General features: G+C 46.3%; 1 protein-coding gene across 1 annotated transcript; it reads right to left on the reverse strand.

Moving 5' to 3' along the window:
- Positions 1-2,126: 2,126 nt before the first annotated feature.
- Positions 2,127-10,605, reverse strand: LOC144159261 (uncharacterized). Its single transcript, XM_077690638.1, has 2 exons — positions 10,138-10,605; positions 2,127-3,861 (listed from the first exon to the last, which is right to left on the reverse strand). Exons 1-2 carry the CDS (start codon positions 10,423-10,425, stop codon positions 2,560-2,562), a joined length of 1,590 nt encoding a protein of 529 aa, XP_077546764.1. The 5' UTR covers positions 10,426-10,605; the 3' UTR covers positions 2,127-2,559.
- Between the last annotated feature and the right edge of the window lie 9,814 nt (positions 10,606-20,419).

The raw sequence follows: 20,419 nt of genomic DNA on the forward strand, positions 1-20,419 counted from the left end.
GACGGACTGGCACAACCGGAAAATGGCACCAGCGCCGCTTCCGCCGCTTCCGCCGCTCGCGCCGATATCTGGCGAGCGTAGATATCGGCGTCGTCCGAGTGTCAGCCCGCGTCGCCATGCATTTTGGCGCGCGCGCTGACGCTCGTCGACGCCGAACGACGCTGACGCTCGCGCGACGTAAATGGAGATAATTGGTCGAACGAAATATTGATTGATTGATTGATTGTGGGGTTTAACGCGCCGACGCAACGCAGGCGATGAGGCGCGCCGTAGTGGAGGGCTCCGGATTAATTTTGACCACCTGGGGATCTTTATCGTGCGCCGAAATCTCGTACACACGGGCGTTTTTGCTTTTCGCCTCCATCAGAAAAGCGGCCGCCGCGGCCGGGAATCGAACCCGCGACCTTGTGCTCAGCAGCGCAACGCCTTAGCCACTGAGCCACCGCGGCGGGTGGTCGAACGAAATATTGGAAAACTAAAAAATAAGAAAAATACAAAATATTTACGATAACTGGCGAACAGTGTGACGCCGCGCATTCCCACAATAACGCAATTTCGGGAAAGTTGCAAATGTAATAGTTCTAATAACGTAAATGAAGATTATTGGTCAAAGAAATTTTTAAAAACTAAAAAAAAGAAAAATATTATGAAATAATTGGAAACGGCAGAACGTATACATTTAATGCATGGCATTCCGACAAAAGTGAAGCTTTCGCAAAAGTTCCACATTTAATCAATGGCCTAAATGGAAAGAATTGGTCGAACGAAATAATGAAAAACCAAAAGAAAATAAGAAAAATATAAAATAATGACAGAAAATTGCGAACCGTGTAACGCCCTGCATTTCCATAATAATGCAGATTTCGCAAAAGTTTCAAATGTATTCGCTATAATCACGTAAATGCAGATAATTGGTAGGACGAAATTTTAAGAAACTCAAAAATACGAAAAATATTCAAAAACAACGGAAAACAACAAAACGTAAAACGCATGGCATTTCCACAATAATCCAGATTTCGCGAGCTTCCTCTGTAATCGTTATAATAGCGTAAATGGAGACAATCGGTCGAACGAAATTTCGAAAAACTAAATATTAAGAAAAATATTAAATAAATCCGGAAAATGAGGAACCGTGTAACGCCCTGAATTTCCGAAATAATGAAGATTCGAAAAAGTTCCACCTTCAGTCGTTGTAATAGCGTAAATGGAGATAATTAGCCGAAAAGTTTTTTTAAAAATTATAACAAAAATATGTCAAACCATATAACGACCTGCATTTCAACAATAATGCAGATTTCGCGGATGTCCCACCTCCAATTGTTATATTAGCGTAAATGGAGATAATTGGTCGGACAGGATTTTAAAAAAACCAAAACATTATAAAAACTCACACTCAAGACAAGCGGCATAAAATGCTACGCTTTAGTAGATAATTCTCTGAATTTCTGCATTTTTTTTTGCACATTTTGCCAAGCAAGAATACTCCGGTGGCGGTAATAATAAATTCTAAATATCGTAATGATGGCCCCATGAGTTTAGTGGCAAATTGAAAGTGCGAACAAACCCCTGAATTAAAAAAAAAAAACACTTCCTTATTCGAACCTAAAGCGGATATGGGAAGCATTTGTTCGTGCAGAGTTGCACATTCATAAACGGTGACACTGTAGGTCGTCATTTCTTACACAAAAACATGATTTGCGTAGCCGCAAGGGCCCGCCATGCCACCCAGGCAATGTTGTTTTATAGCCGTAAGCTGTAACAAGGACACCTACCAAAACACGTGCGACAGGCGATATCCTATACTCGGGAACAAGTCAAGAGCAGCAATACCTCCCGTACCGTACCACTCCGCCGAAGCGACGCACCCGGATGTCAACGGGCACGCGCGTTTTTAAAGGAGATTGCCATGAATGACTGATATGGTCTGCCTTTTCTCCAATTTTTGTAGTCGCTGCAGTAGTTTACGGGCATATCGAGTCCAAAAAATTACGGAAACGGCTCGTGCCCTGTTCAAAATGTTCCCAGTCACGCACTACTTGCCCCACGCGGAGTAACATCCGGAGTAACTTGTACCCGAGTATAATCGATGACATTAATTTTTGTGCCCATCAAAATCGGAAAAAGAGAGAATTCAACGACTGTTGGCCTTCTTGGGTTTTATTCAAGGAATACATAACACACACAATCTGGTCCTTCAATGCCACAATATTTCTCCTCCACTTGACGATATTTACTCGATAAAAGCAATGACCTCAATTGACCTCTTTCAGCGCTGTCATCTCTCCAGTGGGGTGCACTCGTAGAATAAAAAGGGATCTACACTTAGGTAATTCTTCCCTAGAACGCAAGTATGATACCTTTCTGACAACGGCTAGGACGAGTGCCAAGGCTACTGGCCCCGAGTCGTATTTAGCGCACGCGTAGCTGGCCACGGTTCTTTAAGGAACTGAACTTCGAACACAAAAAAGATAAAAATCGCTTACACAATGGCTCGTCAACCTGTTTTCGCGACTTCTGCTGTGTTGTGTGTGAAAAAATGAAACTATGCTTAGTGCGACGTTATGCTTTAAACGATACATCCAACGCCATAATTCCATCTCTGAGTAATCCTAAGTGCTGGAGTTCTGACAATTTCACCACAAACTTTTCTTGGAATCCAAAGAGTTCGGCGCGCCTGCCAACCGTGAGAACCTTTGTCAGGTGAAGGATTTGTTTTTTGTGGGGGTCAGGGTGCCGTAAAAACACGTGCGCCTGGGGGGATGGGGAACAGGAGCCGCGCAGTGTTGAGCCCCACTTCAGGCAGATTGTTAGCCCCTGTGCTAAAGCATTGCTCCATCCGTAGGCGGCCATTTGCAAGTACTTGTCCCGACGGTACCACTGAGTAAACAGGCCTATGAACATCTCAGACTTGACGACCGCGTCAATATGTGAAATATAAACAATATAACGTTCCTCTTCGCTTTCGAGTTTTCCAGTTAGCGGTGGGACCACTTTTGTTCCTGCAAGAGAATCAGGAAAGAGCGGAAAGTACTCTACAATTGGCACTTCCATTCTGTAACCAGAATTTCTGCGGAGCAGTTCCAGGTAAGCGTGCGCGTCAGTGGCCATCAGTTCCAACTTTCGCAGGATGTGTCTCTTTTCCATTTTCCAGGGCATCTCGCCTGCGCTGGTCGCTTCAGCTTTACGGTGGTGCCCCGAATCCATTTTGGAAATTTTGTTCAACAGAGCGGAGAGCTCGCGGTGTTGAGACCAAAGTGTTTGGGAAAAGCTTCCCGAGAGCTGCCGTGTGACTTCCTCGAACAGACGGCTCAGCCTATTCTCGCTGTCACTAAGAGTACTGGCGATAGCATCAATACGCATGCCGTTACTGTTTACCCATTCCGAAATCTGGACTGTTCGGGAGTGTTCTTGAAGTCGAAGTTCTTGGCTAAGGGTATTCCAGAGATCTCGTGTGACTTCCGCTAGCCTCAGGTTGTCTTCGCTGCGATATCTGATGATTGCCTCCACACGCGTGTTTATGTTCCTTGCCTCTTCCAAAACTTCGTTTACTTTGCTCTGAAGTGCCAGCAAACGATCCTGGTAGGGGTCTCGGACCAGCGCCTCCAACCTGTCGACATAGCTTCCGATGTCTTGAACGCTGACCACGACACCTTGATTTAATATTCGTTCTCCGGCCGCAGCCGCAATCTCGACGCCGTGGCACCCAGCCCTGTAGTGCCTTGGAAGATCTTGGTGTAGCACAGCGCAATTGCAACGCGGACATGTTGCGGCGTGAAATGTGCACTCCTGCTCGTAGTGGGTCAGGACTTCTTGAAGTGTTCCGACGAAGGTGCATCCCTGAGCCTCATTCCAGCAGCAAGCCTGTAATAAAAGGGACAAAAAGGAGCCACCGAAGGAGCATTAATTTTCCACAGGTTTGCGCTAGTAAGTGAGCGTTGTGCGGTAATAAAAATCACCTCCCTGATTCACGTTTTCGTGGAATGCCATTGAACAATTGTGTGGCCATGTTCTGCAGTTCCGTTATAGGTGAACGAGCACGCCTCCTTTTATTCAATTGAGTCTGAGAAGAGGTTGGAGTGCATCGTCACTGTCTTTAGCGTATGTGGGTCAAATTCAGCATTAATCCCTGCTACGCAGACTGCTTTAGTGGGTTCTTTATGCATCTCTAGCGATGTCTAAGGGTTCCGCCTTGCGCAAGCTCACCCACGTCTACCCTACTCTGTTTTCTTTCTGCAGTCATCGCTCTTTCCTCTCACCAGCTCCATTTCTCATTGCGAAGTCAGTAAGCATACATTCGCACAAAGATCTCCACGGCGACACGCGCTCCATAACGCAAATTCCGCCGCGCTTCCTTACTGCTCAGGCGCGGCACATGTTGACATCAGCCTCCGTATTTCGTTTCCGCTGCACAAGGGCTCGTCGCTCGCGGTGTACTATCGCCGTTCTCGTGCGTTCATTCGCTCCTGTAGGGGTGGTGTCACTGAATAAGCTACGCTTAACAGTACCGCCACTTCGTGCACCCAGAACCGTCTGGGGGCCATTTTGTTTCTCGCTTGAAGTGTTGCCATCTCTCCCAACGAAACCGCCGCCGGTTCTGACGGGCAGAGTGTGACGGCCGCTCTAGCGTCCGCGCAGCAGAGAGAGGGAGAATTGAAAGGCGCCCAAAAACAAAATGGCTGCGCCAATATGTAAACAAATATCACGTGGTGCCGACTGACCACTGAAAATCCTGGCAGCATATAACAATGAGAGGAAAAAGTGCGATACTCTAAAAGCCTTTATTTAGTGATGCTATGCAGGGGGCATGAAAGGACACGTGGACAGACATCTTGTGTTAGAACCCTTTATCACTGCTTATTAAAAAGTATCATGAATGAATAATGCTGTGCAGTGCCAAGTGACGCTTTCTATCTTGTTTGGCGGGGCAGTTTGGAAAAACTAAAATACAGCAGACATTATATATTTCAAATATTTTAAATGCTGGATGACTCACGACGAAAAGAAACATATTGGTTAGATAAAAATTTGGAAAAACGCGTTTCTTTTTTCGCATCGTGTTTGTGGAAAGAGCTGAAGTATTTGCTTCTATTAGTCGTTAACTGACTTTGATCTAACTGTGCGTAACGGGTATGTACAGTCAATTGCATTCTTTAATACAAATGTACGCTGTAGGCCATTTCAAGTTACTTCTTTCGCCTAGTCCTGTTACAACCATCGTTATCGAGCAAGAGTAGGCAGGTGCAAAACGTGTCTAGCCCATTGAACACGTTGTCATGCATACATTAGTGGACATTAAAATATTTCGTGAGTAATGAGCTCCATACAGCTGAACCAGAAATACCCAAATGGAAAATCGTTCAATTTTGTATCACATTCTGCGAATGTTGTTCGATTCATTGTATGTTACCGTTCACTTCTGTTCCCCCACAATGCACCAACAAGATACGTTCACTTTGCTGCAAGCATTCTTTGTTTAAAATAAAAGTTAGGAGAAAACTTTATTATATAGAAACCTCACAGGCCCCAGAACAGGGCATTGGGTAAGCGGGCATTCGAGAAGTTACACAGATAGCGTACAATTTTCAGACAGGACCAGTGCAACAGCAAGAATTATAACGGAAATCACATATATCGAGATACAAAGTGAATGACATTTGAAAGTTTACAACACTTCTCCTCCCAGCGTAGCCTGGTAGAGAGGGCCCGGGTGACCAGCGCAGGCCAGGGTATCCCGGAATAGAGGAAACCCTCCACCAGGCGGGTGCCCAGACAGCAGCACCTAAGGCGCGCATATATAAAGTTTATTCCTCCTCCTGCTCCTTAGAACACTTGCTGAGTTCAAACGCAGAAAGAGGGATACCATTTCAAACAATGAAAGAGAACATAGCTATTAATCGCAGAAGTAGGCAATGCATTGAAAATTCAAGATCATGCTTACATGGTGAAAAGAGTCAGCACGTGACGACGAAGCGTATCGGGATTAGATATGGAGGCAATGTTATTAGGGAGGCCACCCCAAAGACGAATAGCTCGAGGCAGTGCTGATGAATTAAACGCATTACGTAGTTTACCGTCTCAGTGCATGAAGCTAAACTATGTTAATCTGCGTAAAAAGGAATGAGATATTTCAAGGTGAACCCGGGTTTGTCAATTAGTGAAAATATATTTGTGGAACAGGCAGAGAAGAGAAACACTGCGGCGGCTACATAAAGGTGGCAGTACAAGGTTGAGTTTAATTTGTGGTATGGTTGAGCGGATACCGTAGTTACGTGATATGAAGCGGGCTGCTCTGTTATGAATCCTTTCCGCTATAATGATTAAGTAGCTTTGGCGATTAGACCAAATCGATGAGGGGAATTCCAATATTGGCAGAATGAAGATTTGATAGGCAAGTTTTCGATTGTTAGTAGGGGAATCTCGCAAGTCGTGGCGTACGTATCCTAGTGAACGTGATGTTTTGCTGCATATAGGCGTGATGTACAGGACATTAAATATTCGCTGTAGGAAGAACACCAAGGTAGTCTTAGGAAGACGTTTGGGAGAGCATAGTGTCATTCAAGCAATAGGAAAATTCAGAGTTTGCATGTTTACGCCTGAAAAACATGACCTCGTATTTTGTGTGGTTCAATTTAATGGGCCATTTGTCACACCAGTTACAAATACAGTTAGGATATCTGCTGGACGAATTAACTGGCTTTTAATAATGGATTTAATAGGATGGTACATAATACAATATTTGGCATAAAGCATCACGCAGGAAGCAATGTAAGAGGGTAGATCATTGTTGTATCTTAAAAAGCGCACGGGCCCGCGGACGCTCCGTTGCGGTATACACGAACAAACAGAACAAAGTAGGGACGAGAAATTGTTAACAACAGAGTCCTGTTGTCGGAAATAAATGAAGTTCTGAATCAAAGATAATGTTAACGAGTCCAGTAGTAGAGCCGGCAATTTATAGAATATGCGGCACAGGGGCACGCAATCAAAGGCTTTTTAGAAAAGTCGAGAAAAATGCAGTTGGTTTGACGGTAGCTGTACATGTTAAAGTGCAAGTCGGTGGTTAATCCACAATATTGTGTGCCAGACAAAAATTCCTCCCGAGAACCGTGCCGACTACGAAAAAAGAAATTGCGCGACTCGAGGAAATTCCAATTGTATGGACTGAATATAAGCTAAAGAATTTTGCAGTGAATTCAAGTTAATGATATGGGTGTATCGTTTATCGTTGTCAGGCGAGCGAGCGTTTGCAGTTTCGTGAATTATTTTTTATTTTCCCTATTTTCCAGTTGGCAGATAGCATCCCAGATGTTAGGGATTGTTGGAATATATTGTTTACGATCTTACATATATATATATCTTGTAACGAAGAGTATGAGCGGACGCCTCAGAGCAAGTAGAACTAACGCAGCGCTATCTGCCTATGCGGGTATGCGGTGAATCAGGTGTAAGAAGACGAAGAAGCAGAAGAACGCTCGGCGCCTGGTCTCGCGAAACCTTGCTCTCGGCTCTTGCGTGTGCACGCCTCGACCGAGAATAAAGCCCTTTCTAAGCGACTACCCAGGCGTCGGCTATCTCCTTTACATATATATATATATATATATATATATATATATATATATATATATATATATATATATATATATATATATATATATATATATATATATATATATATATATGGAATATATGGTATACGATATGGTATACGAATGTTCTTTAGTATCTTCAAATTAATGATATCGATAACCGGCTAGTCTGGAACACATTTGCGAATATTACTTATTAGATAGAAAAATCCACCGCAATAACCATGCGCCGACAATATTAAAATTAGCCGTTAATTGTATTCATGTAATTACCAGCCCAACTTCCATCCGATTTACAAATGGACAATATTTGTGCAAGCGAAACCCATGTTAGCTAAATTGTGTGGGCAAAGGCGACGCTGAATGCTTTTCTGTGTCTGATTTTCAATAAATGTGCGGGAGTTCTATGCCTAGAAGAAGCTCCTTTCTGTACGCCCAGAGGGCATTACCTGTGTGTACCAGCGCGTACAGCAAACAAGGGCGTTCACCGCCATGCGTTTTGATGAACTCTCAAACAAACCGCGTTCGAAACTGCAACACATATTTATTATTGCGGAAGCATTAGTTACTATGTTTGTCCAACATCCGCCATCTAAGGGACTCAAATAGCCTACCGACTGGTCAAAGGATAAAAAAGAAATCCACGAAGGCTCCAAATGGCGAAGCATTTCTCAAGGAAGCTTCTTAATTAAAACAAACAATTTCAATCAAAAACATTTTGCGCCGGGAACGATGCGAACCAGGGTCCTTCCGAATACGGGACAATCACGAAACCCGTAGACAGGCACCGCTCGACTGCTCTAGCTGACTAAGGGTGCACCTAAACAATGGGTTGTAACCTTCTACTTCCAAACGCATTTTAGGTACATGTACTCAGTACTACACGAAAATCCGACAGATGGCGACGAGTGTACTGGCCAGTAGGAAGACGCATTGAAACATCCCCCTCGCGAGGGGCACGATCAAATTCAGAGCATTTCCGGGGGCGCACGACGTTAAGTAGTTTGCGTTACGTTAATGCTGTTGCACTTGTGGCAACTGCTGACGAGAGAGCGCTCGTCAGCAGTAATTTGAATGAGTCAAGGATATAAGGCGCGTCCGTAGCCTCCAATTCTGTGTTGGCTTTGTGGCGCAGTGGTTAGAGCACAATGTACATTGCGTTCCGCCCGCAGGGTCGAGGGATCGAAACCTGGCGCCGGATAGTATTTCTTTTTTTATATATAGTAGGGAGGGGTGCGGTGCGGATTACGGACGCCAACGCGGGTGACATCGTGAGTTACTGAAATGCTCTGCATTTAAAAAAAGTGAGCAAGATAAATACACAAGTAATAATTAGGTGGGTAGCAAAGCATGTTCACGATAACAGCGTATATTTTAAAAGGGCAACTGGCCAAGCCTTTCAGCCATAGTAGCCGCAGCAGGAACAAAGCGCCGCAAACGTGAAAGGTTGATGATGATGATAATCAGTGAATAGAAGCGCACCACTGGACACGCGCCGGTGTGGGCGTCACGCCTTTACCCAGGTTAGAATGAACACGCTGCCTTCCACTTGCTCCACGAATTCCATCGGTGCCGTGTATACGGCGAAGCACCCTGAAGCGTCTACACCACCTGTAGGTGTGCGTACACAACATACGGCGTACACATGGCTGCATGCACAACAGCAACATATCCGTTCCACAACTAAATACTAATCCTTTCCGCTTCACTGCATCATAAAGAGTGCTTAGGTGCCCTGGAATTTTCCTAGTTGTAAATCCAATTAAATCAAGCATGCTTGATTATTATTTAAACTGAGAAAACTTGGTTTGGTATGCTGTAATCTAGATGCGATGCAACCAGTGTGAAGACGCATGTGAACAAAAAACGACCGGAGTTTAGCGGAAATTATTTTGTGGCTTACCAGTCCCGAAACGCATCAGAAGCAAAACAAATCTGCAAGTCACCTTCTTCAGCTCATTTTTTTTTTCAAATAAGTTTCAAATGAGGTTCTCCTTCTGAATTTAGTTCGATATTGGAGCAGGCATGCTCATTGTGCCCTGATTTGTTGTCAACACACAAAGGGTGCCGCTACAAACGGCCAGGCATTACACACTGTGATACCTGGAAGCACAACCTAAACCGTACTTCTGCGCAGATAATGTGGCCACGTGAACTTTCTCTGTGGCGTGAAAGGGCGAAAGAGCTGGTCGCACCGGCTGGCAGCTAGCGGAAATCCAATCAGGGCAGTTAGAGCCGAGCGCTGCCTTTTGAAAACGTTTTCTCAGCGACGAGTAAGCATATCAGATAAAGCGGAGAGGACGGCGTACGCGCCCCGCGAACGCGCGCGCTGATTCCCCGCCACCGCGCCCTTGCCCCGTTTGCCCGTCTAATTCCGAAAGAACCTGCCCGAACTAATCACGCACACTCAACGCTACTAAACTCTCCCAGCCAGAATATGCCACGCCCGTTATTACGCTTCAAGCGAGCGCTCAAAAAAAAGCAACTCCAAAACAAATGCAAGAAAATGGGGGGCGATAGGCAACGTAGGAGAAAACATGGCGGCACTAACCTTCAATTTATCAGCAGTAGCTGGCGGCAACAGGAACCTCTGACAGTCGCCCACAGCGAATGGCTCCTCGTCGAACGGACAGACGTTGTTGCCGCCGTGCACGCTGTGGCTGACACACGACTCGCACAGGGTGTGAAGACAGGGCAGCAAAAACGTTGGCCGCGAAATCATGCCGCACAGCCCGCACGAAAGGTGAGGCGGCACTGCTTGAGCGAACTTGGTTTCCCGCCAGTTCGCACCGTTAACAAGGCCGCGCACTCGATGCAACGAGGATCCTCGTTCTGACATCGCCACAGTCTTCGTTTCGAAGCTAACGGAGCGGCTATTCCCAGGTCAGTGCAGTTCTTCTGCAGCTCAGTCGACGGGCGGAGGCGAAAAGTTTGGAAATGGCGTGCCACCGACGCAAATGCCGAGAAACACGGCAGCATGGAGGCCCGGCAGAAATAAGCTGTCAGCTCTGTCCAGGAGGGAGCATGACGTCACACGGCGCAGTGTCACGTGACGCGCGCCAGCCTCCTCTGCCGCCGTGGGCTACTCTCCTCCACTGTGCTTCCATACGCTCGCGTACGCTGTTACACGGGGACTTCCATCGGTTTGGCAGCATTTAGAGGTCATTGCAGTTGAAACCGTTGTAGATGCCTGGAAAATACTTCATGCCCTTCGCGCCAGACTTACGTTGCTCGGAGCTTGTCTGGCACGAAGAGCAGGGTGAAATATTAACTGGAACTTCAAACTACCGCCAGCAGAAGTAGCATGCGGGCGATTGTGGATTGTTGTCAGATTCGGTGGGTTCATCCAGACTGGTAAACGTTACGGAGAATAAGTAACCGATTACAATTACAATTACTTCTGTAAAATTTTATTATTAAACTAGTCAATTACAGCCCCGTAAAAGTAAGTGAGCAATTACAGAAATGTAATCCATTGCTTTAGCGTTACTTTCCTTCAAAATTTTATTGCCGTAAGACAATGCCAACTTCACCCAAACTACAACAAAGTGGCTTGCATGGTAGATAGAATGCTGGAGGCTTGCGTAAAGGCTGTGAGGCTTACTGTGACTATTGTGATACAGTGTTACGAGTTAACTTTCAACAGGAGTTGTTTTTCAAATTTGTCGCTGATTCTTGCCCGTTTCCTCGTTAAGAAGTCAGCGGCTACGCTGAATGCTCCCTCAATACATGCGCAGGAGGGAAAAGCGGCATTATAAAGTAGGAATACCTTGCGCACCTGCTCGCAGTTGCGCAGTGCTCTCATGCTAGATGTTACTGACGCTTCCAGTCGCACCAGCCAACGAAGAATAAGTAGCAGCATCGCGGACGCTAGTCGGTTTCTATATCGATGAAGAAGAGGGCGACGTTGATCGACCGGCTGGCGAACGGTCGCCTATGTGCTGGTGCAAAGCCTACGCCGGTAAATGCCGTAAATATCGTAAATACACCTTATTTTCTACCTAACATCGTGGTGTAGGTTTTCGACGTCCTCTATAAAGCGTCGCGCTTCGCTGTTGCCGGAGCTCGGGTAAGGCGCTGAAGGCGCTGAAGAGCCAAGGAAAAGGTGCGAGAATCGCCGGTAGGTTAATCCTTTGGAGCCCCACATGCGTCCTCTGGTGTGTTCTTTATGGCCACAAATGTCAAGGTAATGTACAGACAGTCCCAGGTATATCATCAAAGCAAAGTACAGAACTTTTTGCCACAAAATTGCAAGGCAAGGGACAGACAACACACAGACCAATGACTGAGCTCGCTACAATACCCCACTGCGTTTGAGGAAATAGAGCGGGAACTATGAAACCGACACACTCACTCCCGCTCTGTTTGAGAAGCAGAATATAGTCTCCTGTTACTGCAGTTAACTCTTTAAGAACACGTGCTCTGTAGTCAATATTGTCAGTAAAAGACATCTTGTTCCGAGACAAGCTAGGAAAAAGATTGCGCACTACCACAAGCTACGGTGCTATGTACCTGGGCCATGCCAGCCATGCTCCTAGGGCTTGCAGCGAACGGATAAGAAAACTAGGTTCGGTCTCGTTCTTACCGCGGCCGGCTTGCCCGACTTGTCTAGACTCCCCCTGCTCGCCCGTAACAAATACCTGGAAATACGTCATCGTTTTTGAATAATCTTGCCTCTTACCCCTCCTCCCTTATTATGGCCGCATGGCCTTCCCTTCGAAATAAAGGATTACAACAACAACCTCGTAACGTATAATGGTGGAGGCGCGTGGTATCGATCCCCGTACCTTTCGCAGTTTTCTTGAAGTCACGTAGATGGTATGCCTGTCAAGGCCCTCGTTGACACTGCCGCGCACATGTCACTCATGGTTGAAGCGCTTCGTCGCCGTCTTCGCAAAGTACTTACCTCGGCCCCATCTTGTTCTGTCCGTGTCGCCGATGGAGGTACGCCTTCAGTTCGCGGATTGTGTGCCGCCCGCGTCGCCATCGCTGGCCAGAAATCTGGTGCCCTGTTGACTGTTCTCGGCCACTGCCCATTCAACCTCATTCCCGATCTCAATTTTCTCTCCGCCCATTCTGCCCTGATCGACTGCTCTGCCGGATTCCTTCACCTTGCGCTGCCATATTCTTACGCCGCTTTTGCTGAAAGGGATCATGAGTTCCGCTTCTACGCCGCTGACCATACTCGGTTACCACCCCGAGCTGCTGCCTATGTATCATTGACACAATCTCCTCCTATTCCCGACGGCATATACATGGTTTCCCAGTTATTGATGTACTCCTCTCACGCAATATGGTGCTCCCTCACGCCGTCATCGCGGTTACTAACAATCATGTGGATCTGCCTTTCATCAATTTTGGTTCCTCCGCGCAGCTTCTTCCGAACGACATGTCTCTTGCGACGATTTGCCTTCTCGGCGACTACCTCGTTTCAGCCCTCACCGTTCACGATACCCCTGATCATTTCACCGACCATCCACCGATTCCTACTCCCGGTGCAGCTGCGCTGTAATTATATACACCGATCTGCCACGTGCGCAAGCCAGTGAGCTCCTACATCTCTTGTCTTCTTATCGAGACATTTGTGATCTCGATAACCGTTTACTCGTAGGGTAAGCACTGTAAAACATCACATCAACGCCGGCGATGCCAGCCGCATTCACCGAAGGCCTTACCGTGTTTCCCCACGCTGAGCGTAAAATCGTCCAGGACGAAGTAGACGACACGCTCCGCAAAGATATATTGGAACCTTCGTCTAGTCCTTGGACTTCACAAGTCGTTTTAGTCCGGAAATGGATGGCAGCTGGAGTTTTTGTGTCGGTTGCCGCCACCTAAAGAAGGTTACCAAAAAAGACGTCTACCCAATGTCTTGTATCGATGACGCACTCGACTGTCTTCACGGCGCAAAATACATCTCGTCGTTCGACCTTCGCTTCGCATACTGGCAGATTGCGATTAACGAATTCGACCGAGAGAGATGGCCTTTATAAGGTAATGCCCTTCGGCCTCTTCCATGCGCTCCCCTCATTGGAGTGCATGATGTACTGTGTTGATTGTTTGAGGTGGTATACGCGACCCTTTTACCCGGATGACCTCATTGTCTTTTCCCTAACTTTCGACAGTCACCTTCACCGATGTGGGAACCTAAGCCCGAGTGACAATGACCTCCATGCTGAGAGGGGCGACCGTGGAGATCGCTAGCTTTAATGGCGATTAGGAGAAGGAAGAAGAACCTCGAGCTAGCCACCCGCGTGATCATCGGCACCGATGGTGATGATGTCATCGGTGCAACTGCGATGATGATACGAAAGTTTCTACAACCGACTTGCCGACGTACTCGGTGTGTTTCGACGGGCTGCTCTTCTTTTGAATTCGTAGAAATGCCGCTTTGCGCGCCGCGAAATAGACTTTCGGTCACCTTGCGGACGCTGATGGAGTGAGACCACACCCCGAAAAAATTTGTCCCGTACAGAACTTTCCTAAGCCGCAGTCGACGAAAAATGTGCGCAGCGAGCCATGAAACCACAGAAGCGGGCGCTTAATGGGGACTCACCTGTTAAAATTCCCAAGTAACTTGCTACTTCATCACCCACGAACTTCAAAACCATCGTACGCCAATGAGAACAGTTGTAGGAATACGTATCAATGTTAACAACGGCCTAGTTTGCTTATTTTTGAGATATGTCCCTTCTTTACAGAAATAAAAGGTAAAAATCTTGCTTTCTCGGCAGCTACTGCCATCTAATGACCACTGGATAAACCAAAATTCGTTTCTTGTATATGTTGATCTCCGTAAATAAGTGATATATTTCTAAAAGAAGGAAACTAAACCATTGGAAGCATTTCTATGGATTTGTAAAACGTTCCGTATCGCAACACGATGCTTTTTAAGCCCGTGGGTCAGAAATTACGAATTCCCATAGGATACCATCAGGTGAGTTCCCCATAAGAGCTTCCGTTCTGAAAGAAGGAGGGGCCAGTATGTTCGAGATTTCAGCGCAGGTTAAACATCCCCGGGTGGTCAAAATTAATCCAGAGACCTCCTGTACGGCGGGCCTCATCGCCCGTGTAGCGTCGGCGCGTCAAACCTCATATTCAATCAATAAAATAATGGAGGGAGTTTGGGCGCAGGAACCGATCCCTATTAGCGAATATTTTCTACCTGGAAAGGGCAGCGTGAAGTGTGACGCCAGTGTACGGAATCTTAGTCGCTTCTAGCAGTGGTTTTCTCAATGATGAAAATCAATAAAACTGGCAGATAATCTGGCAATCAATAGATTACGCTCCAATTACCCGTGGCTTCTTCCCAAATTAAAGGGACACTGAAGTGAATTTGTCAAGCTCCCGTTTTTGCTTGCACTGCGTAGACTGGCTCAAATTAGCACACTTTTCAACGTTTATCCGGTTGACAAGTCGGTAATTATTTTGCAGAGCGCGAAAGAAGAAAAACTACTTTGCGCGGTTTGCGGCGGCCGCACCAACTAAAGCTGTGACGTTGGTTGAGAGGAGGGAGCACCGTGATTGGACGATGCCCAAGGTTAGCAATCAAACAAGTTTCGGTTTCGGTTTCGGTTCTGTAAAAAACAACTGGTGGCGTTGTTGGATGGGCATTCTCAATATCTCAGTAATCATCGTACCGCGCTTCTGCCATGTTTTTGGCTGTAAAATGTGTTAGATAAGCCTCCCAAAACGGCTTGGAATCGTAGCATTCACTAGCCGAGGCCTACGCAGTGCATGAACGCCCTCCGCGTCCCCGCAGAGGCTCAAATGCCATGCGCTTTTCCCCCATATTTGGAGCTTGCCACACTCATGCCTGTATCGTAAAAAGCGTGTTCGCACCAGGCCAAGGGTCTGTTGATTCTGGCCTGTGCCCACTGCCCGCAAGCAGTCGGTGCTTATGGCAATAGCACGCCAACGAGAACTCGCTAGCGCGCCAGTGCCAGCCTGCGCGCGTTCTGTGAACTAGTTCGTGGAGCAATGAGCGTTGCGGCACAAATTTTTTGGTGAACTCAGTATAGAAAACATCGGCGGAAAACGAATAAGTTACCTTTTATAAAAAAAAAAAACCACGTACCCGCGCGGTTCGAACGCGCGACTTGCAAAATGCTTGAGATGACAGACCTAGCGCTCCAGACCACACAGCCACGGAGGGGGGGGGTTTCGCGGACTACGGTAATATAAGGTATATATTGTATAACCAGTTTACACTTTTATGTAGTTTCGGCATTTTAAGCAGCTTAGGTGACTATTTGTTGTTTTGCGCTCATGCAGTAAGCATCCCCCAAGTTTCCACAATATATCACGTCTAGCAATTGGATTTCTTAGACGGGAAAGCGTTCGCAGATGCGTAGTGCTGTTGACCGCTGTGCTTGTTCACCCAGCGCAAAAAAAGTGCTTCCCGCACCCTAGTTTTACGCTGTACGGTAAAGATATCAGTTGATTTTGTTTCCTTAGTACCTATATTGACTTCGCTGACTCTTCTCCCACATTCAAGAGGCCTTATATTTTCCTACTCGCGTACCAGTCAGCGAAGCGTCGCATGTGCGCTTGTGCAGCGCTTGTGTGAAGCGACCTTGACTTGGAGCTGGATACAGTGTAGAAACTAACCAAGTAAAGAAAGGCACATTCTTCCATTCACAAACGTGTCATGGCTTCGTTTCAACTGAGCGAACGAATTGCGACGACCCGTCGGCGGCCGGTGGACGAAACGCTGGGCCGACTGACTCTGAATGCCGGGGAGCCGTGCAGTAGCGCAGCCAATTGCGAGCCCGGCTCCTCCCGACGTCGCACGAAAACGCCACAGAAAATGGGCGAGCGTAAAGAGAGGAGGACAGCATTTTCGAATTAATTTTTCTACTAAATAAAATCGCGTAAACGCGCCCAGAGTGGTCGAAACATGGCCTGGGGACTCCGGACTACAATTTGCGCTAGTAATCCCGCAATGTTTACATATCACTTCAGTGTCCCTTTAAGAACATAGCTATCTGCCCTAATGGAATCCTACAAACGCAATTCTAAGAAAAAATTGTCAAGCACCTCCCTTCCTTAAACGATGGTGTACTGATCATATGTTAGATAAGGGACCAGAGGCTCCAAAAAGCTTACGCAGCACTTCCTGGCGATTTGGCTTATGCCAAACGTAAAAGCTCAGTTTGAAATCCCCAAGAAAAATAATGTCAAAAACTCCACTGACTCGTTTCCTTCTGGAAGTTTTCAATCATCTCTTACATGCAATAATTCTGACCATCTAGTCTATTAAATGCATGTGTATTAGAACGTGACGCAGAGCAACAACGATGTTTTAAAGCTCCAGTACAATAATATCGTGTGCTCCCGCATATTTTGTGGGCGTATAGAAAATTCTTCACAATGTACTATCGGCCAAGAAACCGTACGGACCACGGCGCCAACAACCGGAGCGTCTTCGGAGCCGCACAGGGGCGCTGCTATCGCAATCCGTCCGCTCATGCCGAGAGTGCTGCCGAGCTTCGCCTACAGCTCCTCTTGTGCACTGTACTCCGCCCTCAATCTCTCGCGAGTGAAATTTCTTGCGAGGCGTTAGGTCGCTCTACTGATGACGTTCGCGTCGAAGGGAACCATGCATCGCCGTTCATCGAGCACTTGGCGCTGTCACGGGGTGGCCTACGGCCGCAGGGCATGGAACCACGACGCTGTGAATGAACTGAGCCCCGTTCTCTTAACAGCGGAGCTGTTCTAGCGGTAGCCTTGATGTCAGCATCTGCCCTTATTGTGTTACGTCTCTCTGTGGAAAGCTTCTCCAGAGAGATCGTGACACCAGGACACGAGCAGCTTTATATAGTTTAGAAAATTTTATAAAAATAAAGCAAAAATCTTGGGCTTTCATATTGTAATATAAAACGCATCACGCTGACCCACAAACTGTCTTCCCTCCAATGAATTTATTCCAAAAGTGAAAGCAACTTTAAAGGACCAAAGAAGACAAAATACAAGTTTGTTTTATTTGAAAGATTTCGTGGTCTATAGTGCCCGCAGTGCTTGTCCGGAAGCACACGATGCTTTATTCACTGCGAACTAAACAATTTAAGCTAAAATTTCGATTCTCGCGCCTAGACATATGTTTGAACGACGTTTGCAATGACATCATAAGAACATGTCTTTCAGCTACACTTGGCGTGGAACGGGGACTTCCTCAGTGTTAGTCAACCTAGATTGCGCCACCGCATGGCGGCAAAACGTTTTCTGCCTTTGCTTTGTTTGTGACCGTATGTAAACCTGGCTTGTTTTTTTGTTCATGGAGACAAAATATGGTCACGTATGACACCGTGGCTTGCGTCGTTTGGCCAATTACGTCTGAGACAACCCCAAAGCCCCGCAGTGTTGGGCATGTAAACCAAGCATAGTGCGCGCAGTACCAACAGCAGTACGCATCGCTACTTCTATGTTTGCGTGTGCTTTCGTAACTTCCACTGTTTGTCCCACTATTCTTACTGATATCAAAAAATGTGCCCTAACTTTACGCGCAAATCGCTCGTTCGGGAAGCTTACAAGCTCTGCCTAAATTGCGTTTGCTCTTCCCGGCCTCCGCCAATCCCAGAGCTGGCTGGTATGACATGATACGTTCTGTTGCGGGAAGTGAGCTAGTTGGTCGCATGGCTATTTCCTTTTTTTGCTAATTATATAGCTCATTTGAGCGAAGTTTACGTTGAAAGTGGTGTCATCATGATTCTCACTAGGCAATTTTTTTAATGAACCAAACTTGCATTTCGAATTAACCAAACTTGCATTTGCGCAGTGAAGCATAGCCATCTACGGAGGGACTGTAATGACAGAAAAGGTCTCTAACCCTACCATTCTCGAAAGCGTCCCAAAACAGATTACGTGACAATCAGCCGCTAAGACGACTCTAACATTACGCACAAAAAATAAACACAAGCTAAACATAATCGTCGCATAACCAACCCACAGCTCCGCTATTTCTGCAGATCTTACTCTGGGTGTAAATGGGTTTCCTTTTTTCGTGGCCGATTTTCGTTCGCCTCTTACATATTATTGCCGGTCACCTGCTTCTACCGCTGCTTGATTTTAGGCAAGACAGTGAAAGATTAAGCAGCTCAATCGAATTAGATGCCTGGCGGAAAAGTATGTTTTATTACAAGAAATCTGGGTTTAGAGGTACATACGAGAAATATTCATCGCCTTTGGTAGCCCCTATATGCTTCCCCTCTTTGCTTCCAATTTGTAGCACACTTAGATGCGCCTGCAATAAACATTTTGTATTTCCTCTTTGTTCATGAAAGTCTGTCGGTTGGAACAAGGCTGGTATGTATGAGCTGAGGGCGATAATACTGGAGCGCATAGTATGGAAGTATAGCTAGCTTTGAGTGAAGCGCTTAAAAATGTGCACATTCATAGGCATGCCCTTTATAATCTGAATCCCCTTTCCCATAAGGCTCCACTTTTCCAAGGAAATCGACACAATAGAGAGCTACAGAAGATCGGAAAAACGGTTCCGGTACGGTACGCGGTACCCGGCCGTTACCGGACCGTACCGGGAAGGTTCGTTTTAAGAGTTATAGCAGACCGTGACTACCGGACATACTACCGTGACTGGGAGCGACTTGGGTTATTCGTCGTTTGGCAATTCGTCGTGGGTTTGTGGCGTTTCCTGTGCTGAAATATTGGTTTTCAGTTCTCAAAAGCTCTAAAGGCAGTATTAAAAAATATAAATCTAACTTCCATACGCAGATTTGAACTAACGGCTGCGTGATCATGAAGGGATAATGTTACCTCTACTCCACCATAACAGATAGTGCCAGCAGGTCAAGCTGGGCTCTCAGTACATACGGCTGGCTGCTTCTAGTTTTTCGTTGTATTTGAGAGTCCCTCGCACTGATACCGCCTGTTCCTCAATCGCCGATTTCTAGACGGGCCCCATGTTGTTAATACTAATTTTGTAGCCGGATCGCCTTTATTTTATATAAAAGAAGCTATCGTACATGCGTCACTCGTCGACACAAGCCACTGCAGTGTGGTCAGGACCGTGTTTCGCTTGCTGCTTGAGCTATCAGAATCGCGTGGCCTCATTTTTATTGAACGATCTCAGATTTACAATCCGTTTTTTTAGCTCGACTAGGCGTGAGCCAAGCGTACGTCTTCTAAACGGTTCCAAAGCGGCCGTCCGCTTTGGAAAGACGGACACGGTATGATCAGTACAGTCCTGTCAAGCGGCTCCGATTTACGGTAGGGTGCTGCGCATGCGCGGTGGCGTCCAGACGGTAGACGTTACCGTACCGGAACCATTTCTTTCGATCTGCTATAAATCTCTAATTTATGAAACTTCTTTCGCATATTTTCGTGCAATAATACTTCCTGGCATCCCTGTACGGAGGTTTTTCAGCGGGCTTGAGTTTGTGTGCGCGTGTTCATCAGCAATTTCCCTTTCCTGAAATAGTGCTGTTTGATCCCCCAATTTACAAGCTTTTACATTTGGTATTCAACGATCTCTTTTATTTCAATTGTAAGCGCACACATCATTTCTTATGCATACCGTCCGCCCCAGCTGAAACATAAAACGAAAATAAAAAAATGCGGCACTGAGCCCACATTTTTCACATTTCGGATATTATGCATAAGCGAAACTAAAAATGGTCCTTACAGTTAAACGAACTCTTCAGATACATGAACAAAGTGGGCTGCAATGAATAAGTTATTGTTTTCTGTTTCTTCCATTTCAGAAAAAATAGAATTGTGCTTACATTCTAAGAATTACATTTTATTTCTAGACTCGTTGCAAACTGCACGCAAGCAAAACATCCTCGGCGTTAAACGTGTGGCTAAACTGTTCTTAATTA

The sequence above is a fragment of the Haemaphysalis longicornis genome, unplaced genomic scaffold (genome assembly GCF_048455015.1).
Source record: "Haemaphysalis longicornis isolate Haplotype H1 unplaced genomic scaffold, Haemaphysalis longicornis Haplotype H1 scaffold_10, whole genome shotgun sequence".
NCBI classification, from domain to species: Eukaryota; Metazoa; Arthropoda; class Arachnida; order Ixodida; family Ixodidae; genus Haemaphysalis; species Haemaphysalis longicornis.